Consider the following 22781-nt stretch of genomic DNA (forward strand, 5'->3'; position numbering starts at 1 on the left):
TGTTTATAAATGTTCAGTAAGAGTCGTCCTGTTTGTTCGACCAATCAGCACTGTTTAGAAGAGTAAGCTCCGCCCCGGAACACAGTCAACTCTGAAACAGGACGTTAAATGGTTCCTCTACTGGGTTCCTGCAGCGGAAACGTGTCCAGTGTGTGAAATTATACTAAAGAATTTTCATTTTAACACTTTAACAGGAAGTGAATAAAAGTGAAAATTGCAAAATCTAAAATAAACAGAAATCAGATTATTAAATAAACTGCAGAGAGTCATATACATTCACCATCTGTTTATCTGTGTGTGTGTGTGTGTGTGTGTGTGTGTGTGTGTGTGTGTGTGTGTTTCTATCAAACACCTGTGTGACTGCAGCTGCTCTAACACTCTCTCTCTCTCTCTCTCTCTCTCTCTCTCTCTCTCTCTGTCCTGCAGACATCTGTGATTGGTTGATTGGCGGTTGGTTCAGCATTTCCTGTCAGAGCAGCACAAACCCGCAACCCACTTCCTGTTAATCTTGAAATGATAAACACACATTCTTTGCCCTCATTTCTCTTCTTTTCCTTTTCCATCTGTTTCTCTCACTCTCCGCTCTGCTTTTCTTTTTTCCCTCCTTTTGTCTTCTTATTTTATATTGTGCTCGCCTCTTTTCCTTTTTCTGTTTTCTCTTCCTTTTTTCTTTTTGTTTTATTTTTCTCCTTCATCCCTCACTCACTTGTGTGTATTCTCTCTCTGATGACTGTTACAGGTGTATGGATGTGAGTACCACACGTAGATCTCTCTCTCTTTCTCTCTCTCTCTCTCTCTCTCTCTCTCTCTCTCTCTCACACACACACACACACACAGACCACTTCTGACATTTCCGGTGCAGGAAACACAACCTGAGAAACTCAGCAGTACACATTATAAAACAGAAGGTTCCTTCTGCAGACTCTTCAATGACGTTTGCTGTAAAGGTTTTAGAAACATGAATGATCCCCAACAGATTTAACTCCAGTAAGAACCTGAAAACCTCTCAGTGACCTTCATTTGTAGAAAAGACAAAAGCAGAGTGCAGACGTTGGACGTTTGAGTTTCCTATAAATACATGCAACAGGAAGTGGTTATGAAGCAGAGCGCGTGCTGAAACAGGGAGCGCACAAGAAGCTGAAACAGTAAAGATCAGTAAAGAGAGAACTGAACTTCACGTGCGCTAAACTGTTGAGAGCGAGGTGACCGACTCCATCACTCCATCATTTCATCAATCCTTCACTCCTTCACTCCATCTCTCCATCCATGGGAACTGATAAAGAGTCAGAGTCGGAGGCGCGCGCAGAGATGGAGAAAGAAGAAGTGACGCAGGAGGAGGAGAGCGGAGGAGAACGTGCGGACGACGGGAACCTGTTGAACGCGTACACCTGGCACACGGGAGGCGCGCGGGGCGATCCGTCAGAGAAAAGTGCAGGAAACAAGTGGAGTAAGATGCAGAACTGGAGGAAAGCGCTGAGTGAGGACACAGCCGATAAATCACCGGCACCATCACCAGCACCGGGGGCGCGCGGGGGGGATGGAACCACCAAACCCGCCAGCGGGAGGAAGAACCCGTTCCGTAGAGCGCTGTCAGAACCTCCCGGCTCGCTCCTGTCCTCCATCCTGTCCCCTTCATCATCATCATCACCCTCACCGGCGGACACCAGCGCGGCTGGGGACACAGCACAGGGCGGGAAACTCCGCAAATACCTGCGGCAGGTGTCTCAGAAACTGAAGAGACCGCGTGCACAGAACCGCAGCAACACCAGCACCGCACAACAACAACAACAACAACACCAGCGCGAGGGTGAGAACCACTGACCATCATCATCATCAAAACTTTAATAATAATTAATAAAAGAATAGAAATAAACATCAAACATTTAGCCTTTACCATTTAACATTTAATATTCCTATTTTATTCTGAGGCTGAAAAATCCACTGTAAAATATTTAAATTTAACCTTTAACTTTAACATTAAACAAGCTTTAACAGACCACATCCGGTTGCCAGATTGAGACTTTTCCTGTTAAATCCCTTTAAACATAATTTAAATGAAATTGAAATAAAACAATAAATTCTCTGTTAGACTTTCAGCAGCTTCACATTTAGACATTTTAGAGTCAGTAAAATTAAATGCATTGATATCATTTACTGGTTCATGGAGGATGTTTTTTTTCCTGAAGTGGCCCCAAAAATTTTTTTTAAACACAGATGCTCCGCCCCAATTGTGTAACTGGTTAATGCACGTTGACGTCAGCGTGACGTCTGCAAAAATCTTGACTTTGGTGAACTCTTTAATGATGGAGCTTAATCTTCACACACTGCTGTGTGTGTGTGTGTGTGTTATCCATCAGCATCCTGTCTGAGGAAGAATAAACTTATTCAGTGAATCTAGAAATTTATAATAATAAAATAAAAAGTGTTGTAAAGTTTATTTAGTTTCCATTCGAACCAGCAGCAGTGAAATGATCTGATTAGAACTTTTAAACCATTAAACAAGGTGCAATGGACAAATTCAGGAATTACTCATTCTGACAGCACTGAAACTGTGTGTGTGTGTGTGTGTGTGTGTGTGTGTGTGTGTGTGTGTGTGTGTGTGTGTGTGGGTTTAGATTTGCCATGTGTGGAACCTGCAGAGTCAGTTCAGTTCTCCTGGGCTCCTCAGGATGTTCCTGTGTGGGACATCAACAACTGTATCCTTCAGGATGGACAGATCTTCATCTCCCGAGAGGAGGAGGTATACATACACACACGCACACACACCCACACACACAAAAACTGCGTTCAGTAAATTCAGAGGTGTGTGTGTGTGTGTATTTAGCCATTGTTGCGGATGAGGAATCGAGCGAGCAGCTGTCTGTCATCTCTCAGTCTGCACAACCTCACTGAGAGTCACTCCAACCTCGGTCAGTATTTATTTCACACACACACTCACACACATTTATTCTTCTTTCATTTAATTTTTTTTTTGAGGTGTTTAATAGTCTGTCTGTCACTCACTTTGGCTAACATTAGCATGTTCTGTAGCTAAGCTAATTACACTCAGCTATCTTTCTAGATGTCATTAAAGTAATACTGACACTTTTAAGATCATTTATAACTGGATATGTTTTAACAGCAATATGCTCAGATATGATTAATTATAAAGATGAGAATGTGTGTGCGCTGTTGAAGCTCATCCACCTCAAGGTTTAATGTGTTGTGCGTTCTGAGATGCTTTTCTGCTCACCACGGTTGTAAAGAGTGATTATATGAGTTACTATATGCTTCCTGGCAGCTCAGACCAGTCTGCTCATTCTCCTCTGATCTCTCATCAACGAGGTGTTTCAGCCTGCAGATCCTCCGCGGTGCCAAATATAGAGAAGAGCAGATGTTTTATATTTTTTATTTTTTGCTCTTGTGGCACTTTAGCACTGCGTAATGCCTATATGGTTGAGATGACAATAAAGATCTTGACTTGACTAAAACAGAACCCTGTGGAACACCAGGACTCTAAACTACAGTCCATTGCAGTGCATTATGGGATTGTTTCTGAGAAGGATACATGACACACATTTGTCTAAAATAAGGACAGATTTAATGTCAGGGACACAAAACATGCTTCCTACGTAGGCAGCCTCTTTCTCAAGGGAAACTTATTGAAACATGGCAATAACTGTAATATTGAGGTTTGACAAAACTGAGTATTGGTTTCTCAGAGGAAACACGTAATCGTGTGTGTGTGTGTGTGTGTGTGTGTGTGTGTGAAATCGTTTCCTCTTAAATGTTATGAGATACCATCAGCACTGGGTGTTCCACTCACTCAGATGCTCAGATGCTAGGAGTCTCGTCTCAGTTGTATGTTGCCCGCGTTTCTGAAATGGATATAGTGAGAGAGAGAGAGTGGTATTGAGTGGGTGTGTATGGTGTTGAGTGAGTGTGTGTGGGGTTAAGCGTGTGTGTGTTTGAGAGAGAGTGGTGTTGAGTGAGTGTGTGTGGGGTTAAGCGTGTGTGTGTGTGTGTGTGTGTGAGAGAGAGCGTGAGAATGGTGTTGACTGAGAGTGTGTTGTGTTAAGTGTGTGTGTGTGTTTGAGAGAGAGTGGTGTTGAGTGAGGGTGTATGGTGTTGAGTGAGTGTGTGGGGTTAAGCGTGTGTGTGTGTGTGTGTGTGTGTGTGTGTATGTGTGTGTAAGAGAGTGAGAATGGTATTGAGTGATAGTGTGTGGTGTTAAGTGTGTGTGTGTGTGTGTGTTTGAGAGAGAGTGGTGTTGAGTGACGGTGTATGGTGTTGAGTGAGTGTGTGGGGTTAAGCGTGTGTGTGTGTGTGTGTGTATGTGTGTGTAAGAGAGTGAGAATGGTATTGAGTGAGAGTGTGTGGTGTTAAGTGTGTGTGTGTGTGTGTGTTTGAGAGAGAGTGGTGTTGAGTGAGGGTGTGTTTGTGTCGTCAACATGGTATTCAGGCGCTGGATTGTTTGCGGTGGAGCACTGGGTAAGAACTATTAAAAACATTATTATTTAATATGATCATGTTCCATTCCTGTATGTTTTTAATTAAAATATTAGTGTGATTAATCTGAACGTGGTTAGTGTGATTAATGTGAATGTGGTTAGTGTGATTAATGTGAATGTGATTAGTGTGATTAATCTGAACGTGGTTAGTGTGATTAATGTGAATGTGGTTAGTGTGATTAATGTGAATGTGATTAGTGTGATTAATCTGAACGTGGTTAGTGTGATTAATGTGAATGTGATTAGTGTGATTAATCTGAACGTGGTTAGTGTGATTAATGTGAATGTGGTTAGTGTGATTAATCTGAACGTGATTAGTGTGATTAATCTGAACGTGGTTAGTGTGATTAATGAGAATGTGATTAGTGTGATTAATGTGAATGTGATTAGTGTGATTAATCTGAACGTGGTTAGTGTGATTAATGTGAATGTGATTAGTGTGATTAATCTGAACGTGGTTAGTGTGATTAATGTGAATGTGATTAGTGTGATTAATCTGAACGTGGTTAGTGTGATTAATGTGAATGTGATTAGTGTGATTAATCTGAACGTGGTTAGTGTGATTAATGTGAATGTGGTTAGTGTGATTAATCTGAACGTGGTTAGTGTGATTAATCTGAACGTGGTTAGTGTGATTAATGTGAATGTGATTAGTGTGATTAATCTGAACGTGGTTAGTGTGATTAATGTGAATGTGGTTAGTGTGATTAATCTGAACGTGATTAGTGTGATTAATGTGAATGTGGTTAGTGTGATTAATCTGAACGTGGTTAGTGTGATTAATGTGAATGTGGTTAGTGTGATTAATCTGAACGTGGTTAGTGTGATTAATGTGAATGTGATTAGTGTGATTAATCAGAATGTGATTAGTGTGATTAATGAGAATGTGATTAGTGTGATTAATGAGAATGTGATTAGTGTGATTAATGTGAATGTGATTAGTGTGATTAATGAGAATGTGATTAGTGTGATTAATCAGAATGTGATTAGTGTGATTAATGTGAATGTGATTAGTGTGATTAATGAGAATGTGATTAGTGTGATTAATGTGAATGTGATTAGTGTGATTAATGAGAATGTGATTAGTGTGATTAATCAGAATGTGATTAGTGTGATTAATGTGAATGTGATTAGTGTGATTAATGAGAATGTGATTAGTGTGATTAATCAGAACGTGATTAGTGTGATTAATCAGAATGTGATTAGTCTGATTAATGTGAATGTGATTAGTGTGATTAATGAGAATGTGGTTAGTGTGATTAATGTGAATGTGATTAGTGTGATTAATGTGAATGTGGTTAGTGTGATTAATCATACAATAATGATAATGAGTCGAAGTCGTTATGTAATTATAATGATTAGGGTAAAAGTGTGTGAGATGAGCTGAGTGGTGTGTTAGTCATTACACTGGATCACATTTGTAGGACCAGAACATGTTTGTTGTGTCAGTGGTGATGCTGTGTGCAATTATAGTGTAATATTATAATTTTATTTATTTATTTATTTTTTTTTGTAATTTTGCAGCACAGCTGAGGTAAATGTTGATGTTTCGGATGGATCTGTCTCACTTCTATTTTCACTGTGTCTTTACACTGTCTGTATAACACACTTCATGGCTATGGGGTAGTTAGCTCATGTGTTTACCTTAGCCATCAGCTAGCTTATGCTCAGCAAATATATATTGTGGTTGCCTAGAACAGTATTCTCTCAGTGAGGGTGTTGCGTTTTCAGGAGCTTCTTCTGAACATGATTTAACTTTAGTGTTTATGTGTTTATCGATGCTCACATTGTTATAAGACTCAGGCTTTTTTATTGGCTACTCAGATATGTTTCAGGTTTTATTGTCATGTGCACAAGCAGGAAATTCTTACTCGAATGTTCTCCTGTAGCAATGTCATGACAATTATCTACATAATTGCACAGCTAAGACAAATTGCACAATTGCTCAGTGGTTAGCGCCTCAGTATTACGCTAACTGCACAGTTACACAGTTCCAGATTGTATTGGTGTTGGATGGTAGCAGTTGAGTCGAGTGTGTTCAGAATTTCAGCAGAGTGTAAAAACTACAAAGTGCTCAGTGACAAAATGCTACATAAAAGGTTTAATAAAATATTACATCACTTCTGTGCTGAAAGAATTTCTGTTACTGTGTTAGGAAGAAAAATAATATTTTTTAAAACTAGTGCATTTTATAATAATAATAATAATAATAATAAACTTTATTTTATAAAGCGCCTTTAAAAGCAGCTTCTCAAAGCGCTGAACACAATATAAATTTTATCACAAAACTATGACTTCGGAAGAGAATTAATTTTAGAAATGATGAATTTAGTATTTAGTTTGCTACACACACACACACACACACACACACACACACTGTGTTGATGTGAGGCTAAACCTGTGCTTCTTCTCTAAAAATAAACATTAATTAGTGAGATGTCTTGTTAAATTTAATTAACTTTATTACTGTGATTAATGTGAGAGACTGTTACACAGGTGCTCATTTGTCAGTGGGTGTTTTTGTAAAACCACATCCTGCAACTGAACTCTCAGAGTTTATAACAGAATTGTATCATGATTCTGCAGGAAAATACACACAGACATACACACACAAACACACACACACACACACATTCACAGAGGAACACAGAGGAATTTGCTTCATACACTGCACATTTTAAATTAAAATGTTGTATATCAGCTCTGAAGGGGAATACACAACCGACTGCACTATTTACTAAATTAGCCATTTAGCATACACACACACACACACACACACACAGGAAGTGTAACTGATTCATATTTAGATTAATTTTGTGTATTAATTTCAGAGTGCACTCCAGATCATGCATCTGCGGCCAGCGCCCCGAAGCCCAAAACACAGGATGGAGGAGTGAGAGTGAGTATCACAGTAACACCCCAGTGAGAGTGTCACACTAATCCCCCAGTGAGAGCGTCACACTAACCCCCCAGTGAGAGAGTCACACTAACCCCCCAGTCAGAGTGTCACACTAACCCCCCAGTGAGAGAGTCACACTAACCCCCCAGTGAGAGTATCACACTAATCCCCCAGTGAGAGCGTCACACTAACCCCCCAGTGAGAGAGTCACACTAACCCCCCAGTGAGAGTGTCACACTTACCCCCCAGTGAGAGTATCACACTAACCCCCCAGTGAGAGCGTCACACTAACCCCCCAGTGAGAGAGTCACACTAACCCCCCAGTCAGAGTGTCAGACTAACCCCCCCAGTGAGAGCATCACACTAACCCCCCAGTGAGAGTATCACACTAATCCCCCAATGAGAGCGTCACACTAACCCCCCAGTCAGAGTGTCAGACTAACCCCCCCAGTGAGAGCATCACACTAACCCCCCAGTGAGAGTATCACACTAATCCCCCAATGAGAGCGTCACACTAACCCCCCAGTCAGAGTGTCACACTAACCCCCCAGTGAGAGCATCAGACTAACCCCCCCAGTGAGAGTATCACACTAACCCCCCAGTCAGAGCGTCACACTAATCCCCCAGTAAGAGCATCACACTAACCCCCCAGTGAGAGAGTCACACTAACCCCCCCCCCCCCCCCCCCCCCCAGTGAGTGTCAGACTAACCCTCCAGTGAGAACGTCACACTAACCCCCCAGGGAGAGTGTCACACTAACCCCCCAGTGAGAGCATCACACAAACCCCCCAGTGAGAGCGTCATACTAACCCCCCAGTAAGAGTGTCACACTAACACCCCAGTCAGAACGTCACACTAACCCCCCAGTGAGAGTGTCACACTAACCCCCCAGTGAGAGTGTCACACTAACCCCCCAGTGAAAGTATCACACTAACCCCCAGTGAGAGTGTCACAGTAACCCCCCAGTGAAAGTATCACACTAACCCCCCAGTCAGAGCATCACACTAACCCCCAGTGAGAGCGTCGCACTAACCCCCCAGTCAGAGCGTTACACTAACCCCCCAGTCAGAGTGTCACACTAACACCCCAGTGAGAGCGTCACACTAACCCCCCAGTCAGAGTGTCACACTAACCCCCCAGTCAGAGCGTCACACTAACCCCCCAGTGAGAGAGTCACACTAACACCCCAGTGAGAGTGTCACACTAACACCCCAGTCAGAGCGTTACACTAACCCCCCAGTGAGAGCGTCGCACTAACCCCCCAGTCAGAGCGTCACACTAACCCCCCAGTGAGAGAGTCACACTAACACCCCAGTGAGAGTGTCACAGTAACCCCCCAGTCAGAGCGTCACACTAACCCCCCAGTCAGAGCGTCACACTAACACCCCAGTGAGAGTGTCACACTAACACCCCAGTGAGAGCGTCACACTAACCCCCCAGTCAGAGTGTCACACTAACCCCCCAGTCAGTGCGTCACACTAACCCCCCAGTGAGAGAGTCACACTAACACCCCAGTCAGAGCGTCACACTAACCCCCCAGTCAGAGCGTCACACTAACCCCCCAGTGAAAGTGTCACACTAACCCCCCAGTCAGAGTGTCACACTAACCCCCCAGTCAGAGTGTCACACTAACCCCCCAGTCAGAGCGTCACACTAATGAACCTAAATCTGTAACACAGCTGTTCTTAGTGACCTGCATAAAGTTTCCAGAGTGTTGTTTTTCAGGAAATTGCTTTAACACCATTAAACAATATTTCCATCTATGGAAATTGAATTAAATATAAAATAACTGTTTGTTATGTTTCTCTGTCTCTCTCTCTGTTTCTCTCTCCTTCTCTCTCTCTCTGTATCTCTCTCTGTGTTTCTCCCTTTTTCTTTCTCTCTCTCTCTCTCTGTATCTCTCTCTGTTTCTCTCTGTCTTTCTCTCTGTTTCTCTCTGTTTCTCTCTCTGCTTCTCTGTTTCTCTCTGTATCTCTCTCTGTTTCTCTCTGTTTCTCTCTCTGCTTCTCTGTTTCTCTCTGTATCTCTCTCTGTTTCTCTCTCTCTCTCTGCTTCTCTGTTTCTCTCTCTCGTGTTCAGATGAAGATAAAACGGCGTCTGCAGGGTGGAGCACACAGGAAACTGAGTAACACACAACTGAACGTAGTGGGACTGAGTCCTGCAGCACGGTGCTGTCTGTTTGTCTATCTGTCTGTCTGTCTGTATTTTTGTGTGTCTCTGTCTGTCTCTCTGTCTGTTTATCTATCTTGCTGTCCACCTGTATTTCTCTCTTTGTCTGTGTGTCTATCTGTCTGTCTTTTGTATTTCTGTCCATCTCTCTATCTCTCCCTCTCTATCTATCTATCTATCTATCTATCTGTCTTTCTGTCTTTCTGTCTGTCTGTCTGTCTGTTTCTCTGTCTCTCTCTGTTATTTTGGTGAAGTTGTTTATTCTCCTTTGAGGTTGAATCTCATGTGTGGTTTCGTGTTCCTGTGTGTACCAGATTTGGTTCACGAGAGTCTCTCTCGGTACCACTGAGTGCAGCTGAAAGTCTGGACGTGAGTTCAGACTGTACCACTGTGATCCGGCCTGTGCACAGCTCCATCCTCGGAGAGAAGTACTGCTTTGAAGTGATTAACTCGGACAGTAACCACTGCTTTGGCTGCAGCTCTGCCGCTGAGAGAGACCGCTGGATCGAGAACCTGCGGCGTGCTGCTCGGCCCAATAAGGTGCCAAACTCATTAAAAAAAATCACTGTGTATATCAAATTGAGATTCTCTTAGGCAAAATGAAGCTACAAAAATCAGAAGCTAACTCTAACATAATTTCTTGGGAATAAAATAACTCCTTGTTTAAACTCAAACATAAATTCTTTTCAGTGGTTTAAAAATTTCACTTTAATTGGTGGAGATACTTCAGTTGGAGCTATTGCCTCACAGCTTCCCATTTCCATCCATCACTTTATAAGTGCACATGTGTGAATGATTGTGTGTGTGTGTGTGTGTGTGAGACTGAGTGAATGAGTTTGTGTTTGTTGCACTTATTACATTAATTACCATAGCATCTGTGCCACTACCATCAGACCCCACAACAGCTTCAGTGTGCAGTCAGAATACTCAACACCCTGCTGCCTCCAACACTCACGTGCACTAGTCAAAGCCCTAACCCAGTCTGACTCAAGTAACACCACTGCACACTTCCACTTGCATTGCAGGACACTTTACTATTTATGAGACTCTTTTGCTGCTGCCTTTGTCAATATTGCTGCTACTTTTATTGCTGCTACTTTTATTGCAGCTACACTACACAAGAGTTTAAAAACTGTTGCACTAGTTTTTCCCACACAACACTGTTCTGTTGTCCTATCAAGATAATGTGTATTTATTGTGCTGCGCTCCTCTCACACTGTTGTGTAGTTTATGTAGTTCTGTGTACTGTAATATATATGAGGTATATAGAGGAATGTTGATGAAATCTACTTGACTTAATTTTTGCTTGTTGATTTAGGTTCTTTGATAAATCCGTATATCCGTAAATCCGTGTTTGTTGTGATGGTTCTCATGTAGGATAACTGTGAGCGCATGGAGAACTCTCTCAGCCTGTGGGTGAACGAAGCTAAAGATCTCCCACCGAAAAAGCGATACTACTGTGAGATTCATCTCGACGGTACGCTGTTCGCTCGCACCAGTAGTCGTGCCGTGGGAAAATCATCATCAATCCCTGGGAATGACGGAGGGTCGAGCACTATGGGCGTGTCTTCTGGAGGAAGTGGAAGCACAGGGGGGTGCCAGCTGTTTTGGGGTGAGCTTTTTGAGCTTGATAACCTCCCTCCTGTCACACAGATCACACTACACCTGTTCCGCGATGATGACCCCAAGAAGAAGCGCCACTCAAAGGATGAAAGCATCTCTTACCCTCTGGGCAGCGTGGCTCTGTCTCTGGCCAACATTAAAGGACGAGTGTTTCAGGAGAAATGGTATCCCATGATTCCCTACAAACCTCCTGGTACAGGTGGGGCAAAGGAGCAGCTCGGGCCACAGGCGTGTCTCCGGGTGAAGGCACGATTCCAGAACCTGCTGGTGCTGCCGATTGAGAGATATAAGGAGTTTGCAGAGTATGTGACGCTGGGGTACATGGAGATGTGCAGCAACCTGGAGCCTCTGCTGAATGTCAGGGATAAAGAGGAGCTGGCTGGAGCACTCGTCCATGTCCTACAGAGCATAGGAAAGGCCAAGGTATGTACCACCAGACACAAGTTCTCATCATTAATGCTTCTAAACAAATTTACAAAAAAAGTGTGTGTGTATTTTTTTGTTGCAGTGAACACTCTGCCTGTTGAGTGCTGAAGAATCAGATAGATGTGAAAACATACAACCACCATTTCTACTAAAGAGAAATATATAAAAAATGTATATGCTTATTTATAGTGTGTGGTGCAGGAGTAAAGTGTTTATTGGGTTGAAAAAAGAAAGGGTTAATTCATAATCAGAACAGCAGACAAACCAAGATTAAAACCAAAGTAAGTCAAATATGGAAGCCAAAGGTGGCAGTAGAGAAGGAGAAACTCTCTGAGATGGAATAAGGAAGGAAATTTGAGAGGAACCTTCCTTTGTTCAGAGAACAGGAATCTCTGACCAAATATAGAAATTGTAAAACAATAAACAGGTGCAACAAATCAGCAGAAAGAGTGAAAGTTAATGAGAACTAGAAATTGTGGCCATAAAAGCAATGTGAAGGACAAACAGGGACAGACAGAGACAAAGGGGACCGAAGTTAAACATCACCTTAGAAAGTCGAGTGCAAAACTGTCTGAATTCAGATAGTTAGAGTATAATTACCATAAGTCTTTTGTAATTCTGTAATCTGACATTTAGCCACAAAGGGACTTTTTCCATTTCTGTTTTCTTCTTTTCTTCTCAGGAGTTCCTAATCAAGCTGGGTGGTGCTGAAGTCCAGCGCTTGGGCGAGAACGAGGCTCTAATCTTCAGAGAAAACACTTTGGCCACCAAAGCCATAGACGAGTACATGAAGCTGGTGGGGCAGAAATATCTCATCGATACTCTTGGTACAGAAAGTTCCAGATCAGTTTTATTAAAAACTGTCTCTCTGAGTTTATTTCCTCCATGTGGTTGGTGTTTTTGTAGGTAATTTTATAGCACCCCCTACTGTTGGGATGAAATTATTGAATATTACAATTTTGGTTTAAATTACTGCTTTGTCAGAGTTTTGTATTTCTTCATACTTTGTTATAGAGTGTATGGTTTAATAATTGTTGAGTGTATTGATTTGTGTATGTGGGTAGTGATCGTGTGTGGGTGTGTGTATGTCATAGAGGTATTACACTTCAGACCTTGCATTTAGACCAATGTGTCTGTATTTACACTGATATGTGACTGTTTCTCTCTCTGGCTCTGCCCCAACACACCCATTTGGAAACTGTAAAATCACTCATGTTTGTTTCTTACATGCTGTTGAACAGGAGATTTCATCGCTCGACTGTACACATCCTCAGAAAGCTGTGAAGTCGATCCGCAAAAATGTTCTGCCTCCGAGCTGCACGTCAACCAGCGCCATCTAAAGGAAACGTGTGGAGAAGTGGTGCAGCAGATCACTGAGACGCACAGGTCTGAATGAGGAAAACTACACACTCTCCATTTTACTGATCTAAAGGAGACATTTAGTGGTTTACACATGTAGTTTGTACCATGTTAAACTGAAGGCTATAAGCTTCCATGACTTGCAAGCTACATTAGCCTCATAGCTCCAGTACAAAGCTGAAAAACAAACAGACAGCAAACCTGTAATCATTTAGTACAGTCCCTATGTGATGAGGTTCTGTGAGTGTGTGCTGTTATTTGGTTTTGTGACATAGTTGTCTGATTTTGATCTGTCTCCTGCAGCTCTTTTCCAGTGGAACTGAATGAAATTTTCTCCAGCTGGGTGTCTGATTGTGAGGAACGTGGACGAGCAGACATCGGACACCGTCTCATTTCAGCGTCTTTGTTCCTCCGGTTCCTCTGTCCAGCCATCCTCAGTCCCTCTCTGTTCGGACTGACCCAACCATACCCACAACCCAACACACTCCGTACTCTGACTCTCACAGCTAAGGTGCTGCAGAACCTCGCCAACTTCACCCCGTGAGTTACAGAAACTATATAACACTCACAATGTCACTGACCCACCACTGTGGAATTAGCAAAAAGTACATAGTCATTTGGACTATCACCCATTAATGAAACTTGCATTGTTTATTTTACATAATACTACCACACTACCACACTACATCGCCTCACACAAAATAGCCTGAAATTAACTGAAGTTATACTAAAGTATACTAAATGAAATTGAATCAAATTTATACTCAGCAGATGAGTTTGAGACTCACGTGTAAAACACTTTGAGTTCATTGTTCTCCGGTTCTCTTCGTTTACACTGTAGGTTTGGAGAGAAAGAAGAGTACATGCTGTTCATGAATGAGTTCCTGGAGGAACATTGGGATGATATGAGGACTTTCCTGCAGAAAGTATCAAACCCCGACAGTGAACTAGAGATGGCTCGGTTTGATGGCTATGTGGATCTTCCTTTACGCCTCGCTGTGCTTCACAGCCTGCTAGTGGATATCATCTCCCCAATGAAACTGGTAATAAATTCATCAAAAAACATAAATACCCATAGATCTGCCACCGAGGCACAAACAACTGAAGGCTTCAGATTCAGATTCACTCATGAGCACTGTGTATGAGATGCTGGTGCTAATAAACACAATTCATCATTTTAATTGTGGAAAAAACACAGAATGAATGTAAAATGTTTCAATTTTAATGCACATTTTGTTGAATCTTTCTTCAGATAATTGGTGGAATACTTTTCTCCGCTTAACTCTACAAGCAAAAATTAGCTTGGAGAAAATTAGAACTAAAATTCTCTTAGAATCCAGCTTTATTCTTTTTACGCAGTGACTTGAAACATTAAACAACTTTCTGTTTGTCTCAGGAAACTATAAACAACCTGCAGCCGCTACCATCCATCCTGAATCAGATCACTGAGCACCTCAGCCCAGACGTTCCCCAGATCGCCTGCAGCAGGTAACGGGAAAAACCTCTGGGAACCTCTGAATCACTGACTTCTAATCAGGAGAATAAAAATTTAAATGTTCAGTATTAGGGAATGTTTAGGAATTGGGAATGCTCAGCAATGGAAATCTCAGCAGTGAAATTATTCAGGAGTTGGATTGTTGAGGACTGGGAATTCTGAGGAGCTTCTGGATGTATTTGTTTCTGATTGTCGTAGTACTGAGCAATAATGTTTTGGTTCATTTGGTTACAGTTGTGAAGCAGCCAAGCCAACCTACATTCCTCCCCGAGAACTCAGCAAGTACAGCCCACTGAACAAGTCCCTTCAGCACCTGCCCACAGACCCACGCCCTGGACACGCCAAGGACAAACACCGGAAGCAGGTGACGAGGACGCAGAGTGTCCCTGCCTCTGAGAGACACCATCGCCATCCTCTGAAGAGACAGACCAGCACCACTGAACTGACTGATACCTCCAAACCTATGAACATCTCATCACCAGATCAGGTGAGGGTTTTATGTGTTGTTTGTATGATACACTGGCATATTCAACATGCACCATGAAGTCATAATCAAAACATTGACACGTCACTCAGGTGTGTGCCTAAATACGGTGCATTTCTGTGTTGCGTGGTGTTTATTGTGGCACATGAACCCTCAGGGACTCACAGCTCACACTTTCAGATGGCAACGAGAACACCCCCCACAATTCAGTACAGCTGATGGAGAACCTCAAATGAGAGAAGGAGCAAGTGTAAGTGTGGTGATATAGTGATGCATATTCCTCCCTGTGTGTGTGTGTGTAGAACATGACTGTTAAGCCTGCACCCGCTCCTGTTCCCTGGATCATAGAGCAGCATCAGATCAATCATGTTCAGGAAGAGACAAGCCTGCTGGATAAGGTGTGTTTTCAACCTCAATTATCATGATCTCCATGGATATCTAAAGTCACTTACATTTTACCGACTCTGTCCCACCACATCTGTCTCAAACACCCACTCCATCCCAAACACCTGCTCCGTCTCAAACACCTGCTCCGTCTCAAGCACAGACTCTATCTTAAACACCTGCTCTGTCTCAAACACCTGCTCCGTCTCAAACACCTGCTCCATCTCAAACACAGACTCTATCTCAAACAGAGACTCTATCTTAAACACCCGTTCTGTCTCAAACACCTGCTCTGTCTCAAACACCTGCTCCGTCTCAAACACAGACTCTATCTTAAACACCTGCTCCGTCTCAAACACAGACTCTATCTCAAACACAGACTCTATCTCAAACACAGACTCTATCTTAAACACCTGCTCCATCTCAAACACCTGCTCTGTCTCAAACACAGACTCTATCTAAAACACAGACTCTATCTTAAACACCTGTTCTGTCTCAAACACCCGTTCTGTCTCAAACACCCGCTCTGTCTCAAACACCTGCTCCGTCTCAAACACCTGCTCCGTCTCAAAGACCCACTCTGTCTCAAACACCCACTCTGTCTCAAACACCCGCTCTGTCTCAAACACAGACTCTGTCTCAAACACCCGCTCTGTCTCATACACCCACTCCATCTCAAACACCTGCTCCGTCTCAAACACCTGCTCCATCTCAAACACAGACTCTATCTTAAACACCTGCTCCGTCTCAAACACCTGCTCTGTCTCAAACACCCGCTCCGTCTCAAACACAGACTCTATCTTAAACACCCGTTGTGTCTCAAACACCCGTTGTGTCTCAAACACCCATTCTGTCTCAAACACCCGCTCTGTCTCAAACACAGACTCTGTCTCAAACACCCGCTCTGTCTAAAACACCCGCTCTGTCTCAAACACAGAGTCTGTCTCAAACACCCGCTCTGTCTCAAACACCCGCTCTGTCTCAAACACCCACTCCATCCCAAACACCTGCTCTGTCTCAAACACAGACTCTATCTCAAACACCTGCTCTGTCTCAAACACAGACTCTATCTCAAACACCCGTTCTGTCTCAAACACCTGCTCCGTCTCAAGCACAGACTCTATCTTAAACACCTGCTCTGTCTCAAACACCTGCTCCGTCTCAAACACCTGCTCCATCTCAAACACAGACTCTATCTCAAACAGAGACTCTATCTTAAACACCCGTTCTGTCTCAAACACCTGCTCTGTCTCAAACACCTGCTCCGTCTCAAACACAGACTCTATCTTAAACACCTGCTCCGTCTCAAACACAGACTCTATCTCAAACACAGACTCTATCTCAAACACAGACTCTATCTTAAACACCTGCTCCATCTCAAACACCTGCTCTGTCTCAAACACAGACTCTATCTAAAACACAGACTCTATCTTAAACACCTGTTCTGTCTCAAACACCCGTTCTGTCTCAAACACCCGCTCTGTCTCAAACACCTGCTCCGTCTCAAACACCTGCTCCGTCTCAAAGACCCACTCTGTCTCAAACACCCACTCTGTCTCAAACACCCGCTCTGTCTCAAACACAGACTCTGTCTCAAACACCCGCTCTGTCTCATACACCCACTCCATCTCAAACACCTGCTCCGTCTCAAACACCTGCTCTGTCTCAAACACAGACTCTATCTTAAACACCCACTCCGTCTCAAACACCTGCTCCGTCTCAAACACCTGCTCCGTCTCAAACACAGACTCTATCTTAAACACCTGCTCCGTCTCAAACACCTGCTCTGTCTCAAACACCCGCTCCGTCTCAAACACAGACTCTATCTTAAACACCCGTTGTGTCTCAAACACCCGTTGTGTCTCAAACACCCACTCTGTCTCAAACACCCGCTCTGTCTCAAACACAGACTCTGTCTCAAACACCCGTTCTGTCTCAAACACCCACTCTGTCTCAAACACCCGCTCTGTCTCAAACACAGACTCTGTCTCAAACAGCCGCTCTGTCTAAAACACCCGCTCTGTCTCAAACACAGAGTCTGTCTCAAACACCCGCTCTGTCTCAAACACCCGCTCTGTCTCAAACACCCACTCCATCCCAAACACCTGCTCTGTCTCAAACACAGACTCTATCTCAAACACCTGCTCTGTCTCAAACACAGACTCTATCTCAAACACCCGTTCTGTCTCAAACACCCGTTCTGTCTCAAACACCCGCTCTGTCTCAAACACCCACTCCATCCCAAACACCTGCTCTGTCTCAAACACAGACTCTATCTCAAACACCTGCTCTGTCTCAAACACAGATTCTATCTCAAACACCTGCTCTGTCTCAAACACCTGCTCCGTCTCAAACACAGACTATCTTAAACACCCGTTCTCTCTCAAACACCTGCTCTGTCTCAAACATCTGCTCTGTCTCAAACACAGACTCTATCTTAAACACCTGCTCCGTCTCAAACACCTGCTCCGTCTCAAACACCTGCTCCGTCTCAAACACAGACTCTATCTTAAACACCCGTTCTGTCTCAAATACCTGCTCTATCTCAAACACCTGCTCCATCTCAAACACAGACTCTGTCGCAGACACCTGCTCCATCTCAAACACAGACTCTGTCTCAAACACCCGTTCTGTCTCAAACACAGACTCTGTCTCAAACACAGACTCTGTCTCAAACATCCGCTCTGTCTCAAACACCCACTCCATCCCAAACACCTGCTCTGTCTCAAACACGTGCTCCATCTCAAACACAGACTATCTTAAACACCCGTTCTGTCTCAAACACCTGCTCTGTCTCAAACATCTGCTCCGTCTCAAACACAGACTCTATCTTAAACACCTGCTCCGTCTCAAACACCTGCTCTATCTCAAACACCTGCTCCGTCTCAAACACAGACTCTATCTTAAACACCCATTCTGTCTCAAACACCTGCTCTATCTCAAACACCTGCTCTGTCTCAAACACAGACTCTCTCAAACACCCGCTCTGTCTCAAACACCCGCTCCGTCTCAAACACCCGCTCCATCCCAAACACCTGCTCTGTCTCAAACACCTGCTCCATCTCAAACACAGACTCTGTCTCAAACACCTGCTTCGTCTCAAACACAGACTCTGTCTCAAACACCCGCTCTGTCTCAAACACAGACTCTGTCTCAAACATCCACTCTGTCTCAAACACCCACTCCATCCCAAACACCTGCTCTGTCTCAAACACCTGCTCCGTCTCAAACACAGACTATCTTAAACACCCGTTCTGTCTCAAACACCTGCTCTGTCTCAAACATCTGCTCTGTCTCAAACACAGACTCTATCTTAAACACCTGCTCCGTCTCAAACACCTGCTCTATCTCAAACACCTGCTCCGTCTCAAACACAGACTCTATCTTAAACACCCGTTCTGTCTCAAACACCTGCTCTATCTCAAACACCTGCTCTGTCTCAAACACAGACTCTCTCAAACACCCGTTCTGTCTCAAACACCTGCTCTATCTCAAACACCTGCTCCGTCTCAAACACAGACTCTATCTCAAACACCTGCTCTGTCTCAAACACCTGCTCCGTCTCAAACACAGACTCTATCTCAAACACCCGCTCTGTCTCAAACACAGACTCTATCTCAAACACCTGCTCTGTCTCAAACAGCTGCTCCGTCTCAAACACCCGCTCTGTCTCAAACAGCTGCTCCGTCTCAAACACCCGCTCTGTCTCAAACACCCGCTCTGTCTCAAACACCCGCTCTGTCTCAAACACAGACTCTGTCTCAAACACCCGCTCTGTCTCAAACACCCGCTCTGTCTCAAACACAGACTCTGTCTCAAACACCCGCTCTGTCTCAAACACCCGCTATGTCTCAAACACAGACTCTATCTTAAACACCTGCTCCATCTCAAACACCTGCTCTGTCTCAAACACCCGCTCTGTCTCACACACAGACTCTGTCTCAAACAGCTGCTCTGTCTCAAACACCCGCTCTGTCTCAAACACCCACTCCATCCCAAACACCTGCTCTGTCTTAAACACCTGCTCTGTCTCAAACACCTGCTCTGTCTCTAACACCACCTCTGTCGCAGACACCCGCTCTGTCTCAAATACTGTGTTTTGACAGATGTCTATGTGTGTGTGTGTGTGTGTGTGTATTTCCCAGCATGCTCAGGAGCTGAGTGAGCTGCGTTTGGGGGTGGAGCAAGTGACTGACCGTGAGCTGGAGATGGCAAAGCGGCTGGAGGATTTCATCATCGTGAGTCAGGAGCAGCAGACGCAGCTGCAGGCTGAACTGCAGGAACTGCGCAGTGTGTTAGCTCTGAGAGAGGAGCAGCTCGCCAGCGCCACCTTCAGGTAACACGCACACACAGGGACGTGAGAGTAGCCAGTATGAGTGTGATGTTATTAAGACACAGCTCTCATAGTTGCACTGTCACTGAAATTTACATCACATTTCATGCTAATTAGCCTAAAGTGTCACTGTGTCTCACCTTTCCTCAATATTAGTGTGTATTTTAATGTGGTTTTGTGCATATGCGTGTGTGTGTGTATGTGTGTGTAGACTGGGTGTGATTGAGGAGGAACGTGAGGAAGATGAGAGGAAGCTGAGTGTCGCTCTGGCAGCAGCTGAACGCATGAATGTGCTGGTAAGTGGGTGGAGCTTTATTATTTTTATTATTATTGTTATTGTTGTTGCTGTTGTTGTTTTTGTTGTTATTTATTTGTTATTTTTTATTTATTATTTAAAAGTTACTGCACTGTTCTGCATGTGGTTGTGTGTTTTCAGGAGGAGCAGTTTGCGGGTCTGTTAAAGGACATGCAGCAATTAAATACAGCTCATGGTGACAGCCTGAGAACATCGTAAATCAACACTTAATAGTAAGACAGCAAGGCAGCGAGGCAGTGAGGCAGCGAGGCAGTGAGGCAGTGTGCTCAGTGTGTATGACGTCATACTGTGTGGCTAAGAGTTTTTACCCATAATCCTTTACATTTAGTTTTTGCTTCTGTGAGACTTCACTGTGAATTAGTGTTAGATTGTTTGTAATTGTGTTAGTGATGAAGTGTTCACGGTTGTCATCTGTCCAGCATTCAGAGAGCATTTTTAAACACTGAGGTTTAACACATTTCAGATGTTTATTCTCACACTTTCAAATCTGTTATGTCTAATAAATTTCTGTCATTTTGATTCCGCTTGTGATAATGTGTCAATAAAGTTATATGCCATATAATCTTTCTAATCCTAATTTTACTCATAATCCTATCTGGTGATGCGTTTATGAAAAAAATCCAGTTTATGCTCCCCTCTTGTGTGTGTGTGTGTGTGTGTGTGTGGAGAAGAAACTGAATGCCATGACTGAAAACCTTTCACACACTTTCATATCCAGAAGACTGAATTCAGTTTTTATTTTTTTAAACACTCACCTACAGAATTTTTCTGATGACTGCATGTAGGTTTATTTATTTTTTAACAGAGTATTACCACATAAAACTAGAATTTAATATACTATTTGTCATGGTATGCAGTATTTCGTTGCATATTATTATATCGCTCATTGTTAGCGTTTTAACAAAATTTATCATTTAGTATCTTTGTCCTGTTTTCACCCATTGATGTAGGATCACTATAATTCCCAGCATGTAGTATGCAAATGTGTAATTCAACCACCGGGAATCGCTACTGTCATTAACCAGTGTGGACTTATAGCCCCTTATACATGCACAGATAATACTGTGCTGCAAGAATAGCGCATCTTAGTCGAACTGCTCGTGAAACAAGGTATCCAATCTTGTTAGCAAACTTTTTCACGGGTATAATGCCTGTGGAGTGCAGTGTTCCCAAGTGTCGAAAATATGAAAAGCGAAAGGTGTTGTTTTTCATCATTTTCCATAGAAAGATGTTGAACATTGTAAAACGTGTTTAGACACTATTGGAAAGGAGAATACACCACCGAAAAATTCTGGATATTTAAGTGAAGTGACGTGTGGCCAAGTGTGATGACCCATACTCGGAATTTGTGCTCTGCATTTAACCCATCCAAGTGCACACACACAGTAGTGAACACACACACACTGTGAACACACACCTGGAGCAGTCGGCAGCCTCTTTTGCTGCGGCGCCCGGGGAGCAGTTGGGGGTTTGGTGCCTTGCTCAAGGGTCTCACCTCAGTCGTGGTATTGAGGGTGGGAGAGAGCGCTGGTCATTCACTCCCCCCACCTACAATCCCTGCCGGACCTGAGACTCGAACCCACAACCTTCAGGTTCACCTTCGAGTTACAAGTTCGACTCTCTAAGAATGTGCAGCCAGCACTTCAATCTGGAGGACTATGAAAGAGATTTGAACGAGTTACTGGGTCTTCCGCTGAAGTAAATGCTAAAGAAAACAATGATTCTGCCTGTATTTAGTACAAAACAGAGACCAGAGGAGAGTTCCATGTCTGGTCGACCGGACAAAATGGCAGAACTGAGGTAAGACTTCCAGTTAAATTCTGCTAGCAGATGCTAGGAGTGTTACCAACGGCAGCCACACTGCATCTCGGTAACTCTATATTTGTTGAACATCAAAATGATCCTATATACTGTATGTTAGCCAAGTGTAATCAGCAGAAGGTTACTTAATCTGTTGACATCTGACTCCTGGGTTCAGCAGGGTTTAGTTGCCTTCTTCATTTTTATTTTTGGAATTCAGAAATAAGTTTCCAGAACCCTACTGTCCATGTGTGCATCAAAGCTTCTGTATTGCATGACACACTTAAGTTGATCCAGAGCTGACGGTGTTATTTGGTCCAGCAGGTCCAGCAGTGAACGTCCCATTTATGGCATATACTTTACTTTCATATGCTTTTATCTTTGGTCCATACAGGAAGACAGCTGCCACTCTTACACCACCATTTAGCATTTGCACAGTGCTTCCTTTGTATATTTTGGCTCGAACATGTATGGCTGGATGTCATTGTGCAACTCAAAAAAAAAAAAAAAAAAAAAAGTCCTTATCTGCTGAGTCATTTCTGTCACTTGAGTAATTTGCTCATTGCTAGCAGCAGTTAAAGCAGGACAACATTAACAACAACACAGCCTCAAACTAAATGAAGTTGTGAATTTATCACCCTTGACTTGTGCTACAGGCTACAATCTAGTGAACCTAGTGAATTTTTAGAGTAACTCTGTAAAAGGGAATTCTCAACAACATAAGCATCCAGTGTACAGTATAGCAGCTCATTCTGAGTGGTTTTAGAGCAGTTTTATACCTTCAACTGTGTTCAAAGTAATATAATTAACCAGGGTTTACAGGTTTCAGCAAAACTTCCAGCCCAACTACATCTCAACATCCACACAAAATTTTAGTCCCAAAATTTTAGCATTGGAAAATTGAGATGTTTCTTTTTTTTCTCTATTTCACAAGTATTTCTGATGTACAGACATTATTCACTCCATAGTCCCCTTTACCCTCTCTCCATCTTTACTACATATT

General features: G+C 43.3%; 1 protein-coding gene across 2 annotated transcripts; it reads left to right on the top strand.

The window, feature by feature from the left end:
• The first annotated feature begins 608 nt into the window (after positions 1 to 608).
• Positions 609 to 20540, top strand: rasal3 (RAS protein activator like 3). 2 transcript variants are annotated; one of them, XM_026911491.3, is made up of 17 exons: positions 609 to 1807; positions 2616 to 2740; positions 2825 to 2909; positions 7322 to 7389; positions 9469 to 9557; positions 9873 to 10098; positions 10936 to 11604; positions 12290 to 12434; positions 12849 to 12993; positions 13270 to 13506; positions 13808 to 14009; positions 14363 to 14454; positions 14696 to 14948; positions 15248 to 15343; positions 19475 to 19665; positions 19874 to 19958; positions 20099 to 20540. In XM_026911491.3, exons 1-17 carry the CDS (start codon positions 1267 to 1269, stop codon positions 20174 to 20176), a joined length of 3327 nt encoding a protein of 1108 aa, XP_026767292.3. In that variant the 5' UTR covers positions 609 to 1266; the 3' UTR covers positions 20177 to 20540. The 2 variants fall into 2 exon arrangements, with proteins under 2 accessions (XP_026767292.3, XP_053084023.1); XM_053228048.1 differs by lacking the exons at positions 609 to 1807; positions 2616 to 2740; positions 2825 to 2909 and adding an exon at positions 3772 to 4470.
• The last annotated feature ends 2241 nt before the right edge of the window (positions 20541 to 22781 follow it).

This window comes from Pangasianodon hypophthalmus, chromosome 2 (assembly GCF_027358585.1).
Source record: "Pangasianodon hypophthalmus isolate fPanHyp1 chromosome 2, fPanHyp1.pri, whole genome shotgun sequence".
Classification (NCBI taxonomy): Eukaryota; Metazoa; Chordata; class Actinopteri; order Siluriformes; family Pangasiidae; genus Pangasianodon; species Pangasianodon hypophthalmus.

Coding starts and splice junctions, on each gene's coding strand:
- rasal3 (XM_026911491.3), top strand. CDS start 1,267: ATGGGAACTGATAAAGAGTCAGAGTCGGAGGCGCGCGCAGAGATGGAG. Junction 2,910..7,321: donor TGAGAGTCACTCCAACCTCG/GTCAGTATTTAT, acceptor TATTAATTTCAG/AGTGCACTCCAGATCATGCA. Junction 7,390..9,468: donor CACAGGATGGAGGAGTGAGA/GTGAGTATCACA, acceptor TCTCGTGTTCAG/ATGAAGATAAAACGGCGTCT.